Consider the following 14,097-nt stretch of genomic DNA (forward strand, 5'->3'; position numbering starts at 1 on the left):
CGCTCGGTCAGTGTTAAATGCTCGATCGATGCCTCCTTTCTTCTGGTCGCCTGGGCTTCTTCCACGTTGATGTATTCATTGGCTTTCTTGAGCATGTGGTCGAAGTCCCTGGGCGGCTTCGGGATGAGTGATCGGAAGAAATCTCCGTCGGCGAGTCCCTGGGTGAAGGCGTTCATCATGGTCTCAGATGAGACCGAGGGGATGCCCATCGCCACTTGATTGAAGCGCTGAATGTATGCCCGGAGCACTTCTTTGCACCCCTGCTTTAGGACGAAGAGGCTGATGTTTGTCTTCTGGTAGCGTCGGCTGCTGACGAAGTGATATTGGAATGCGGCTCAAAAATCCTTGAAGCTTCATATCGAGCCGTCCGACAACCTTCTGAACTAGCGCTGCGCCGATCCGGAGAGAGTCGTGAGAAAGACTTTGCACTTCACTTCGTCCATGTATTGATGCAATGTAGCTTCATTGTTGAATCGATCCAGATGATCATCCGGGTCGGTCGACCCGTTGTACGTCCCAATCGCCAACGAGGTGTAATGTCAAGGCAGAGGATCTTACAAGATCTCCTCTGAGAACTGCCTATTGATCCGTTCGGGAGACGCGGCGTTTCGGGGTGCTTTACATTTTTGCGCATCCCGAATGGGCGTATCGTCTGAAGATGACCCCCGCTCCTGATGCGCTTGGGCTATCTCCGAGGGGGTTTGGAACATAGCTCGATGGAAGAGGATCGACGCGGATGACGCTTCCCCTTAGGTGACGATCGACCTTCAGTTCTGCCCCCATACGGAGAGTTGCTCCGCTCGGTCTTCTTGCTCAACTCGCCTATCGATCGCTGATGTAGCAGGCTGTGGCGCTAGCCGATCGGCTAGCGCCTGTTGTTGTTGTTGTTGTTGCTGTTATTCTATCATTTTTGCTACTCGTTCTTGCACAAGCATCTCCAGCTCCTCCTGAGTGAGCGTCACAGTGGTTAGTCGTCCAACGTCTTCCATCTTCTCGGCTCGGATTCAGGTGACGTTCCCACAGACGATGCCAAATATGATCCTGTCCGAAAGTCGAAGAGATGAATGCTGGGATATGACACTCCTACTGACCTCTTGTGGAGTTTTCTCCCGCCTGCAACACAAGCAGCGCCAGTGCCGAGCCAGGGAAGGGGTCCCCCGTGATGACCCTCCGACGCTCAAGTCAGTCTTCGGTCAAGCAAGAAGCAAGAACTGTAGCGTAACAGTAGAAATCACGTATAAAGCATACCTCCGCCGATGCTTAGACCCCCTTTATATAGAGTTTCGAAAATGTGTGTACACACTTCCCAAGGTGAGTACGCATCTCACAGCTTTCCCTGAAAAGACGTGTTAGTAAAGTGTCCCTTACACAGTGCCTTAATGGATCAAGCATATCTCTGAAGTGACAGTGGAAGCTTCCGTCGTACGATCCTCTGTCTGACCATGCCGCCTGTCAGCGACACTGCCTTCCAAAAGGATGTCAAAAGATATCCTGCTGTGTTTGTTGCTCGGCCGAGCGAAATAGCTGTACGGCTTGAATTCTGTTATCCCTGCGCAGTCTGCTGCTGCGTCGAGCGGAATAATCGCTCGGCTGAAACTCTACTGTTGAGCTGAGCGGGATAGACGCTCGGTTGAAAGTCCACTATCCACATGCTCTATTGCTGGGCCGAGCGGGATAGTCGCTCGGCGGGCAATTCGCTGTCCGCGTGCTCGTCTGATGTCGAGTTTGCTTGCTAGGTCGAGCGGAAGAGCCGCTTGGCTCAGCTTCTGCGAGTCCCTTAGTGTCGGTTTGATTACTCCCTGTGCAAGGACGATGGGTCGATGCTTAATTTCCGGTCGAAGTATGCTTCGCCCGACGGACCAACACCGTCCACTCATTGATCGTTTTAACTTTGATATCTACCATGACAGTGAGGATGGACTCCTCATCATCACCTCATCAATACCATAATTTAAAACGACACTTTTAAAAATCAGCTATTTGTTTTTAAAAATAAGATAATTTTTTTAGAATTCAGATATATACATACATATATATATATATATATATATATATATATATTTTTTTTTTTTTTTTTTCAAAATGTATTCCCATGTCAATGGACAAAATGAAAACATATATTTTGGCAAGAATATTTGTGGTTTGCATTCGCTAATACAAAATTTATAATTTAATTTCAAGGATGATATAAATGTACATAAATTTATTATTATTATTATTATGATTATTATTATTGTAAGGAATGTACTTCGTAGTTACAACGCAAGCGGAGGCTGCAGCGGCACCATACCCCAACCCAAATAGGCTCCGGGCAAGCACGCAGACAATACAACCCCTCCTTGAGTCCTCCCGTCCCGTCTTCGCCCCTAAATGTCCCAACCCCAACCGTTGCCGCAATAAACCGAACACTTCCTACGCATCCCATCCTATCCCTTCCAATCCAATCCCTAGCGGCCGATTGATCCGTCCATCTTTACCACCGCCATGATGCCTCCTCCCAATCTCCCCGATTCCATCTCCTCTTCTTCCTCCTCGTCGTCTTCGACCTCCGCATCGGGCCCTTTTCTCGAGCCCCGCCGTCCCGCCGCCGCCTCTTCCCCTTCCGCCGCACCGGCGGATTCCCTCGCCCCCAGCTCCCGCGACGTCAGCGGAGGCGACGCGGTCGCGGTGGAGCGGCGCGGCGACCACTCCGCTTCCTGCCGCTGGACCATCCCGCACTTCCCCCGCGCCAAGGCCCGCGCGCTCTGGAGCCGCTACTTCGAGGTTGGCGGCTACGACTGCCGCCTCCTCGTCTACCCCCGCGGCGACTCGCAGGCGCTCCCCGGCTACCTCTCGCTGTACCTCCAGATTGTCGACCCCCGCGGCGGCGGCTCCTCCTCCTCCGGGAATAAGTGGGATTGCTTCGCCAGTTACCGCCTCGCGGTGTACAACCACCTCGATGACTCCAAATCCGTCGCGCGGGACTCCTGGCATCGGTTCTCCTCCAAGAAGAAGTCGCACGGCTGGTGCGACTTCGCTCCGTTCTCCGGCGTCCTCGACTCGAGATCCGGGTTTCTCCTTCCGCACTCGGACTCCCTCGTCGTCACCGCTGACATATTGCTACTCCATGAGACCGTCGCCTTCAGCCGTGACCATGAGCCGCAGACCACCCCGGCTGACGTTCTCGGTGGCAAGTTCTCCTGGAAGGTCCACAACTTTAGCCTCTTCCTGGAGATGATCAAGGCGCAGAAGATCATGAGTCCTGTGTTTCCGGCAGGCGATTGCAACCTCAGGATCAGTGTGTACCAGAGTTCCGTTGCGGGGGTCGACCACCTCTCTATGTGCCTCGAGAGCAAGGATACCGAGAAGGCCGCCAATAACATTTCCGGCCCTGCTGCCCCTGCTCCCGATCGCAGCTGCTGGTGCCTCTTCCGGATGTCGGTCCTGAATCAGCGGCCTGGGTTGAACCATGTGCATCGCGACTCCTATGGGCGGTTTGCCTCGGACAATAAAGGCGGTGACAACACCAGCTTGGGGTGGAACGATTACATGCGGATGGAGGACTTCGTCAGGGAAGATGCTGGGTTCCTCGTCGATGATACCGCCGTGTTCAATACCTCCTTTCATGTTATCAGGGAGTCAAGCAGCTTCACAAAAAACTCTGGGCCTATAGTAGGCAGCAGTGGAGGTAGGGGGGTGGCAAGAAAGTCTGATGGGCATTTCGGCAAGTTCACATGGAGGATAGAAAACTTCACAAGGCTTAAGGACCTGCTTAAGAAACGCAAGATCACAGGGCTCTGCATTAAGAGCAGGAAATTCCAGATTGGCAACAGGGACTGTCGTCTGATTGTCTATCCTAGGGGTAAGATCTTTTTATAATGTTCATTTGCTTCTTTTGTTCTATTCTGGTAGTACATGTCCACGAAGATATGTAAAAACGACGCAAAATATTTCTTTGTGGAATTCTATTAGCTTCTGATTTCTTTGAATACCGAGGTTGAACTTGGTATCCTCCCATTCAGAAGTGAGCTGTTTGCCTGGTTATGCACCATGTTTTCTTCTCTTTTTAGTTACTATCATTTTGTCATATGATAGTTTGATTTCTCTATATCCTAGGTGCAATTTGCGTATTGTTGTCCCTGTTGGTAATGGTCTATTTTGCTACTGGACATTGTTACTTATTCTTTACTAGTTACCTTTTTGGTAGCTATACATTAGAGACCTATCTATCAGTTTCTATTAATTTGCTATTCAAAGTACTCCCCATCTATTTATTTTTTGATACACAAATACCATCATTGTGGCAAAAGGCGAATACGCTCGCCCCCAGCGCCCCCGCCAACCCGTCCCAGGGCCAACACGGAGGAGGTAAATCACGGGCGGCTACTAGCTTTTGGAATAGTGACTAGCACATAAGGGAGGTATTTACCTCGGCTTTGCCGAGATTCGAACCACAGACCTCATTGTGACAACACCTCATGCGCTAGCCACTAGACCCATCCGAGGGGACTACACAAATACCATCATGCTGTTAATCTTTGTATGTGGCCATATCATTATTAATGCTGCTACTATCTAGATCTTTTTGCATGCTTATTAATTTTTGGCATATGCCAATTTGGATCATTTATAATCAATTGATGCATATGTAATGGTGGGAAAGTGCACTTACTGATCAAGTTCACATTTGTTTTATCTTACAACTGCAATGGACATCAGGGCAGTCTCAACCACCTTGCCACCTCTCTGTATTTCTGGAGGTCACAGATTCCCGCAACACTATAAGTGATTGGAGTTGCTTTGTGAGTCATCGATTGTCAGTTGTTAATCAGAAAATGGAGGAGAAATCTGTCACAAAGGAGTCACAGAATCGCTACTCAAAGGCCGCAAAAGATTGGGGTTGGCGTGAGTTTGTAACTTTGACTAGTCTCTTCGATCAGGATTCTGGCTTCCTTCTCCAGGATACTGTTGTTTTCTCTGCTGAGGTTCTCATACTGAAGGAGACTTCTATAATACAAGAATTTGGTGACTCAGACACTGAGTCGACTAATGTGCTTGCAACATCTCAAGTTGATGCTATATGCAAGAAAGGATCATTCACGTGGAGGGTGGAAAATTTTTTGTCCTTTAAGGAGATCATGGAAACACGCAAGATTTTTAGCAAATTCTTTCAAGCTGGGGGTTGTGAACTCCGGATAGGTACATTATGAATTTAGATTTCTCAATTAGTATACAGGCTTTTATTTTACTGAGCTGTGTTTTATTTTTTTTCCCCTTTGATTACATTGTAGGTGTCTATGAGTCCTTCGACACTATTTGTATATACTTGGAGAGTGATCAGTCATCTGGAAGTGACCCTGACAAAAATTTTTGGGTTCAGTACAGAATGGCTATTGTAAACCAGAAAAATCCTGCAAAAACTGTTTGGAAGGAGTCTTCAATCTGCACAAAAACTTGGAACAATTCTGTCCTGCAGTTCATGAAGGTCACAGATTTTCTGGAATCAGATGCAGGATTCCTTGTCCGTGACACTGTTATATTCATATGTGAGATCACTGATTGCTGCCCCTGGTTTGAATTTTCTGATCTTGAGGTAAGATTGAACTTGGCGAATGCACTTCTGCTTCTTGTGTTTGCTATACCTTGTGCAAACAACATTCTACCAATGCCTCAAACTTTCTAATGTACTGATTTCTCTAAATGATCACTTCTGAGATCAAGTTGAGTCAGAAATTGCAAATGCCCTTCTCAACCGATTAAAAACAAAATAGACAAGCAAAATTGCCAATTGACAATCTTAAAATACGGTTTTATAGCATGGGGGTAATTGACCAGGTTCAAATTTGTAGGGGGAGGGACGTCTTACTTTTACATAGAACTTCTGTGCCTGGGGGAGTTTAGAAACAGGTCAAAAAAATGTTAAATGAACAATATTTTCTTATTCCTAATTTAGCAATTGATGATTCCATCAAGACTATCTGTAAAATGAAATGTTAGCAATGTGCTTAACATCATGGATACATGTCATTCTAATGCTAATCATATCGGTTACTGCAATTATCTGTATTTGTTTGTACTTTGTGCTTTATCAATCATAGTTTTCCTACAAAATTGCCATGTTATATGCTTGTGTTGCATCAGAAGAATACGTGTTGTATTTAGATTTTAACTGTCTTCCTTTGTGATATGTTTATGATTGAAATCCATGTGAAATGTAAAATGGATTTCTAATGTTTTTCATAGATCTTTTTGCATTATCTGCGATGTCTGATGTTAGGTTTACTGGTTGATTTATGTACACCTCTGTGCTATTCATATTAATCATCTATCCCCCTTGGAAACCCAACTCACAAATATTGACACCTGAGTCATGCACGACTCACCAATTGAACATGTGCAAACAGATTTAGAAAATGAAGTGTCAAACACCTAGATTCATACCCTTGTTGGATACTTGTACTTCATCCAAGTAACATTGTACTTTACAACAACAGCGCCTTTTGCATTGCATCTACCATGTGTTGCATGGACAGATTACAGTTACATATATTGAATATATGACAGTGTTCTGTTTACCTAATATTTCTCTAGTAAAAGTTGTCCATGTACTTGTCTAGGTTGTACACTTGCATATGATTCATTAGGCTTCTGACTTCTTTTGTCAGGTTTTGGCCTCAGAAGACGAGCAGGATGCACTATCAACGGACCCTGATGATCTTATTGAGTCTGAAGATAGTGAATGCATTAGTGGAGATGAAGAAGACGTGTTCAGAAATCTTCTTTCACGAGCAGGCTTCCATCTGACATATGGAGACAATCCCTCCCAACCCCATGTTACATTAAGGGAAAAGCTTCTCATGGATGCTGGTGCAATTGCTGGATTTCTGTCTGGTCTGCGTGTTTATCTTGATAACCCTGCTAAAGTCAAGCGCTTGCTTCTTCCTACCAAAATATTTTCAGGTGGCTGCAGCAATAAGGATGCTTCAAAGGGTGATGCCAATTCTCCAAGCCTGATGAATTTGTTGATGGGGGTTAAAGTCTTGCAACAAGCTATCATTGACTTACTCCTAGACATTATGGTGGAGTGTTGCCAACCATCAGAAGGGAGAACTGGGTATGATTCTTCTGAAGCAAGCTTAAAAAATTCTCCTAGTTCTAATGAAGCTAGCAGCCCACCAGAACCCAGCGGTGATAGTGAATTATCAACAGAATATGCAACATGTGACTTCTACGAGAGATTGGGATGTGAGGTTGAAGAAACCAGAACCACTTATGCAGTACAAAGCTCATTATCGAAAACATATGAGAGACACAAAAGCAACCAGGACCAATCCATCTCTCCCCCTGAGACTTCTGCTGGGGATCAACCAGCAGATGATGTATTTATTGAAGCTCCCAAGGTAGTATCTAAATCACATCTGTAAGCTGTAACAGCACTCCCGGTTTGATATTTTTTTATTAATGTACTGTACTGTTAATTCTTTTTTAGACAAAATGGCCAGAGCAATCAGAGGAGCTTTTGGGATTGATTGTTAATTCACTGAACGCACTTGATAGTGCTGTTCCTCAAGGATGCCCTGAACCCCGGAGGCGTCCTCAAACAGTCCAGAAAATTATTCTTGTGCTTGATAAAGCTCCAAAGCATCTTCAGCCTGATTTAATTGCTCTTGTGCCCAAGCTGGTCGATCCTTCTGAGCATTCTATTGCTGCTTATGCACTTCTAGACCATCTTCAGAAGCCAGATGCTGACCCTTCGTTACAGTTACCGGTATTTTTCATTTCTTCATGGCCAGTTTCTCTGCTGATTATATTTTTTTATTTTCTCACATAATTTTGAACTTCTAAACAATTTGCTGGAAAGATTTTTTTTTTTTTTTTGATAATCTAGGTATCCAGTTTTTCGAACGCTGGAAAGATATTTTAGTTTCATATGTATGTGGTCTTCGTTTTCTATTTTCCCTTAAATATTGTTTATCTGCCTTTCAGGTTTTTCGTGCTCTATGTCAGTTGGAGTTTGGAAGTGAGTTAGTGGAACATATCCTATATCAGGCTTTTGAGCTGTTGACTGACTCTAATAATGAACCTCTTGTAGCAGCAATGGGTTTTATTTTTAAAGCTGCGTTGCAATGCCAGCATCTTCCGCAAGCTGTATGTATTTTGTTTCTTGTGTAATTTGATTAATCTCCATATACTCTATAATATTAAATACAAATGCATGCTAGACCTATTTTTATTTTTTTCGATGTAGGTCAAAGCATTCCGTTTGAGGTTAAAAGGCCTTGGTACTGAAGTTCCACAATGTGTGCTAGATTTTATGGCACAACAGGTGCATAATAATGTTGACATAGCTGAAGCCATTTTAAGTGGCATCAATTCTGATAGTGAGTTTGATGATAGTTGCATGACATCTTGTAGTTCTTATTCCTTTGGGGAAAATGGCATTTCCTGCGATGAGCATGTGGGGAATGATCAGGTTGTTCATGGATGTCATCATCACACCGATGTTTACATTTTGGTAGAGATGTTATCCATACCTGGATTGTTTGTAGAAGTTTCACAAGTTTTTGAAAGAGCTTTAACTCGAGGAGCCATTGGGTTGCAATCAGTTGCTCTGGTGTTAGAAAGGCGCCACTCTCAGAGGTTGAATACCAAATCTAGGTCTGTTGTGGATGATTCACAGAACAGGCAAGACTTTGTAGATGCAAACTTAAATTCATTGCCTGTCCAAGAAGATGACTTCACATCAGTTCTTTCTCTCGGTGAAGTATTATCGCTTTCCACTGATACAAGAGTTCAGGATTTTGTGAGAATGCTTTATGCTATCATGTTTAAGATTTATTCTGAGGAGCATTACCGATTTAGGATGTTGAAGGGGCTTGTAGAACGCTCAACAAATATGTCAAATAGTTGCCATGCAGTTGATATAGATATGGATGTCTTGATATTTCTTGTTAGGGAGGAAGATGGAATAGCCCGACCAGTTTTGAATATGTTGCGTGAAGTTGCCCAAGTTGCCCAAGTTAACCGTGCCAACCTTTGGCATCAGATATGTGCTGTTGAGGATGAAAATATTCATCTTCGGGAGGAAAGACAGGATGAAATTGTTAACTTTACTAATGAAAAGGCTTCTTTGTTGCAAAAGATAAATGAATTAGAGGCAACTAATAATTGTCTTAAGGTCTGTCCTTTTTGAGTTGCTGGCCTACATTCAGTTGTTGACAGATATATTTGCAGTCTGACTAATTTGTTGGTTTTTTTCTTCAATGACAGGCTGAGTTGAAAAGAGAGTTGGAGCATTTTTCCCGTGAAAGGAAGGAACTAACCGAGCAGCTGTTGGAAGTTGAGAACCAATTAGAATGGCTTCGATCTGAGAAAGATGAGGAAATTGCAAAGCTCTCGGCTGACAGGAGAGTTCTTCAGGATCGCCTTCATGATGCAGAGACGCAACTGTCACTACTAAAAACGAGGAAGCGTGATGAGTTAAAGGTACTCTAATGCATGGTTTTGAAGGATCCTTTCATTGCTTAGTAATTCTGCTTAGCGGTTTCTCTTAGCTCAACTTTCAAATTTTGGAGTGCTTTGTCAATTACTTGAATTATTGAATTTCTATTCGAATTTACAAACATTTTGTGACTCAACAAACCCAACCTGAATATCCTTTTGATACTTGAGTTGCCAGTAGTTTGCTTTTCTTTCATTATTTTTTTTAGATATTATTAGAGTTTTTTAGCATTAATCAAATTATATATTTTTGAGTACCAGGATTACATTTTGACCATTGATTACTCTACTAATTGGTTCGTTACTGGATGACCCAATTAAATTCAGAATATTCATCTGGGCTTTGGTTATTTTAATTGATGAGTAATCTATGTTAGAAAACATCATCTTAATGTATTTATATTTATCATGTGATATTAGTGTTGCATCAACGATAAATCATTGAGATTACTCTTCAATGACCTGCTCCATCACATCTTTCATTCAGTAAATAAAGCATTTATTGACCAATGGAACTGTCGTTGTATAGATATTAGATAGTAAAAACGCTTAGAAGGTTTGTGTAACAAGGATGTAAATGTTAAAATGGATATGTAGTACAGCTAAATAGTTCAAAAAAGTAGCTGTAACTCTATTATACAGTAAAATAAGAAAAAAATTGGTTAAGACCTATATACATATTCAGTGATGAGCAATGGATTATAAGTTAAATACATTCAATCAATTAAATTTGATGACTAGGAATGGAGGGAAGTCAAATGGAAAACTCTAGCTAAATTTATTTAAAAGATCTAATATATTTACTAATGATATAGTCTTACATAAGTTTAATGATTGAATAACGTCCATGTGGTTGATTCCAAATAATTGGCTTGTTGTAAAATCAGTTCAAAGATACGAGCATCATCTTATTTAATAAAGAAAAGGTCGTATAGTTTAGTTTCTCTGTTCTTAATTTGATCTACTTGCTTTGCATAAACCACTTGATACTTTTCATATTATATTTACTGAATCATCATCCTCAAGCCTTGTTTTTCCAAACTATTTAAGGAGGGTGACTGCTTGTATGAGCTGTATATCAACCTGAACTTAATCTCTAGTAACATTGAATTCAATTAAATCAAACAGTATTTTTTACTATATTTTACTGACTACAAAATTTTATTTGTCCTAAATTCGATTCTTTTCTTCATAATAAGGTCTAGTTTTTATATTTTCTGTAGCATGTTGATCCAAAGCAAGGCACTGGTACTAGTTGGTGTCTAAAACTAACTTGGTGTAACAATTGATGTAGAGAGTAGTCAAAGAGAAGAATGCTCTTGCTGAAAGGTTAAAAAGTGCAGAAGCTGCACGTAAAAAATTTGATGAAGAATTGAAGCGTTATGCTACAGAGACAGTGACAAGGGAGGAAGTCAGGCAATCACTTGAAAATGAAGTGAGGAGATTAACAGAAACTGTTGGACAAACTGAGGGAGAGAAAAGGGAGAAAGAAGAGCAGGTTGCACGCTGTGAAGCATATATTGATGGGATGGAAGCAAAGCTGCAAGCATGCCAGGTTTCTTTCTTTCTTTTAATTTATTTACGGCTTTAAGGATTTTGGTTCACTTGCAGTATATTGTTAATGACCTGCCCTCTAAGATCTCTTACATGTTCTCATATCGTTGGTTCTAAACATGCCAGGTGTCGTTGTGATCGTGTAACTATGATCTTTATCGTATTAACTTCCTTGATATGCCAACAAAAAAAATACTTTATCAACATAAAAGCTTACTTATTGAGAAGTTAGAATGTGAAAATTCGAGAGTGAAAAAGTCGATGGATAGATGCACTTTTACAAGGATTTATTTCCTGTCCTCTTGTGCTTAAAATGAATCCAACAGTGCTATGTTAAAGAGCCACATGGCTTTTCCTTTGCACATTTATTTCTTCACATTGTGTCGCCAGAATTTATGTCTATAAAAACATATGCTATCAAGAACAAACTTAATGTGTGTATTCGCTTCGGTGGTATATTTATTTTAATTAAAATCCCTTTGTGTAACATACTTTGCATATTTTATGAGCTCAAGCTTTGTTTTCTAAGTCCTGTAGTCGTATTTTTTTGGCAGCAATATATACACACACTTGAAGGTTCCCTACAGGAAGAAATGTCGCGCCATGCTCCACTTTATGGTGTAGGCCTGGAAACCTTGTCGATGAAAGAACTTGAGACACTTACTCGCATTCACGAAGAAGGGCTCAGGCAGATCCATGCCACTCAACAGATGAAAACTAATGGCCATTCTTTGGCTGCTGGGCATCCCCTTACACAAGTGCATGGCTTGTATTCTTCAGCTCCTCCCGCGCCCATCGGTATTCCTCCATCCATAATCTCAAATGGAGTAGGAAGCCATGGGAATGGGCATATCAATGGGAGTGTGGCGCCCTGGTATGGTCCCAGCTAAGAAGCAAAAGACATCTTTATTTCGCTGTGAGCACGGATGCCGTTCTGTGTCACCTTGTTCTACCTACCAGGTGTCAAATATTTGGTATATGATAGCTTTTTCTCAAAAGCCCCCTCAATTTACCTTTTCATTTGAATTGGTAGAACTATCGGATCATACCTGATATGAGTATGCGCTATCCTGTATAAATAAGAACAGAAGCAATCCTTACGAGAATAGTTTTGTAATGATTCGAAGCAAAAGAAAATCCAATCCGATGGAGCTAGCAGTTACAAATGAAATCTTTTTGTGCATTTGGTGTCGCCATCTCTTTGATTCATTCTTGCTGTTGGGCTGTTTGTCCTCTGAATGTATCTTGCCATTTTGATTAGTTTAGCTCATCTACTAATTTTTATACATCAAAATCTGCTAACTCCAAGCTGTATTAGATTGTTTACTTCAAAACCCTTCATTGTAGCAACTGCAAGAACACTGAAGACTAAGCAAGACCATATATTGAGATATTTTTTTTTGGAAGCTTGGAAAAAAAAAGGATTCTCAAATGTTGTGATTGAATGCCTACGCACGTATAGTTATTTTTTTGCCAAAATTTGGATCTAATTAAAGTTGAATGTCGTAGGATTGAATCTCAGTTTTAATAAATTCACGAATGATTTTTTCAAGGGACACTTACCTAAGAATTAATCGATGTCAACTTAAAAAAATTACTTTAATTATTTTTTTCCGATATTGTTTCATCTCCTAAATATTTACCTCCTCTGTTATTAGTATTACAAGGAATTAGCTTTAACTGTTGATGATCCTATCTGAAAATGATAGAGATGATTAGTTGAGAATATGACTTCTAGATGAATTGTATATAGAATAAACTCCTCTCTATAACACAAGAAATATTAGTGCCGAGTCAGGGAAGGGGTCTCAGATGTTGGTCTTCCGATGCTCAAGTCAGTCACTAGAAAGATGGAAGAAAACAGTGCAACAACAAACACAGGCGTTGATAGTAAATAACGCATATCTCCGTCAATACATGTACCCCCCTTTATATAGTGCCATAGTGGGCAACACGCACGTTCTCCAAAGCGTGACACGCTTTTCCAACCATCCCACGAAAGAACATGTCAGAAAAGTATCTCTGACACCATATCTTAACAAGCCATGCAAATCCTTGATGAGATAGTGAAGGCTTCCACCGTACAATCTCCATGTTGACCATGCTTTGTGTCGGCGATACTATCTCCCAGAAGGATACTAAGAGATACTCCAATGATCCCTTTGCTTGATCGAGCGGGGTAGTCGATCGGCTGGGGACGCCTCCACTTGGTCAGCTTCGACTGCTCTTTTCTGCGGTAACTAGGTCTAGTAGACTGTTTCCACCTGACCAGACAAGCACTCCGGTCTCGTTCCTCGATCCGTACTAAGTGCCTGACGATCTAGCCGTAGCGTTCTGCTCAGAGAAGCCATCTACCGATTGGACATTGCCTGGCCCGACCGCCCGAATTGGACGGGCCCCCCCGTTACCACTGAATCACAAGCCTTCCCCTTAAGTCTAGTCAAAGGAGGCTGTAAGTACGATTGACTAGACAAGTAGTGTCCCAGGTGACCTTCCGTCGGTCGGACATTCTCTGTGCTCAGGCCGTTGATAGGCTTATAGCCTCAAAATTGCCGCTCTGCCTCTTCTTATTAACTTGAGCCTGACGAGTCGTTCGTCTACAATGAGCATCGAAGCCTTCTTGTTGACAAGTGTTTGGATTTGCCGCTCGACCATTCCTTAGTCTGAGTTTTGTGCTGATTGGGATGGCTGACGACAACACTTAATGAATTTTTCCATTTTTGTGCGCTTTCTCGGATGAGCGCCCCTTGATAATGGCTGACGCCATCTAAATTTCTAGAATATCATGTAGATTTTTGATCATTATGGCCGAGCACGCCGCCCATGCCTTTTAATTAAGCCTCATTAATGCTTCATATAACCGGCTGCCAAGTGCCTCCTCTTTGTCGCCGTATGCTTGACATGGCAGACAGATATCCGCTGATGATGTGATAAGTGTCTTTTCAAATTCCATGGCCATATCCTGTCCGTGTTTTTTGTAACCCTTGATCGGACGGCTCAGAACGATCGTTCGTTGGACTTTATAAGCCCTTGTTTACTCGTCGTCATCTTCACTCTTCCTCA

General features: G+C 42.3%; 1 protein-coding gene across 2 annotated transcripts; it reads left to right on the forward strand.

Moving 5' to 3' along the window:
• Window positions 1-2,324: 2,324 nt before the first annotated feature.
• On the forward strand, window positions 2,325-12,230 carry LOC122012707. Of its 2 annotated transcripts, XM_042569334.1 has the most exons (10): window positions 2,335-3,841; window positions 4,699-5,178; window positions 5,271-5,572; window positions 6,645-7,379; window positions 7,469-7,747; window positions 7,966-8,127; window positions 8,228-9,157; window positions 9,250-9,465; window positions 10,775-11,035; window positions 11,589-12,230. In XM_042569334.1, the coding sequence occupies exons 1-10, from the start codon at window positions 2,485-2,487 to the stop codon at window positions 11,922-11,924; spliced, it is 5,058 nt and encodes a 1,685-aa protein (XP_042425268.1). In that variant the 5' UTR covers window positions 2,335-2,484; the 3' UTR covers window positions 11,925-12,230. The 2 variants fall into 2 exon arrangements, with proteins under 2 accessions (XP_042425269.1, XP_042425268.1); XM_042569335.1 differs by lacking the exons at window positions 9,250-9,465; window positions 10,775-11,035; window positions 11,589-12,230 and having other exon boundaries at window positions 2,325-3,841; window positions 8,228-8,305; window positions 8,395-8,572.
• Window positions 12,231-14,097: the final 1,867 nt, after the last annotated feature.

Source organism: Zingiber officinale, chromosome 8A (genome assembly GCF_018446385.1).
Source record: "Zingiber officinale cultivar Zhangliang chromosome 8A, Zo_v1.1, whole genome shotgun sequence".
Lineage (NCBI taxonomy): Eukaryota > Viridiplantae > Streptophyta > Magnoliopsida > Zingiberales > Zingiberaceae > Zingiber > Zingiber officinale.

Coding starts and splice junctions, on each gene's coding strand:
- LOC122012707 (XM_042569334.1), top strand. CDS start 2,485: ATGATGCCTCCTCCCAATCTCCCCGATTCCATCTCCTCTTCTTCCTCC. Junction 7,748..7,965: donor ACCCTTCGTTACAGTTACCG/GTATTTTTCATT, acceptor TCTGCCTTTCAG/GTTTTTCGTGCTCTATGTCA. Junction 11,036..11,588: donor CAAAGCTGCAAGCATGCCAG/GTTTCTTTCTTT, acceptor TTTTTTTGGCAG/CAATATATACACACACTTGA.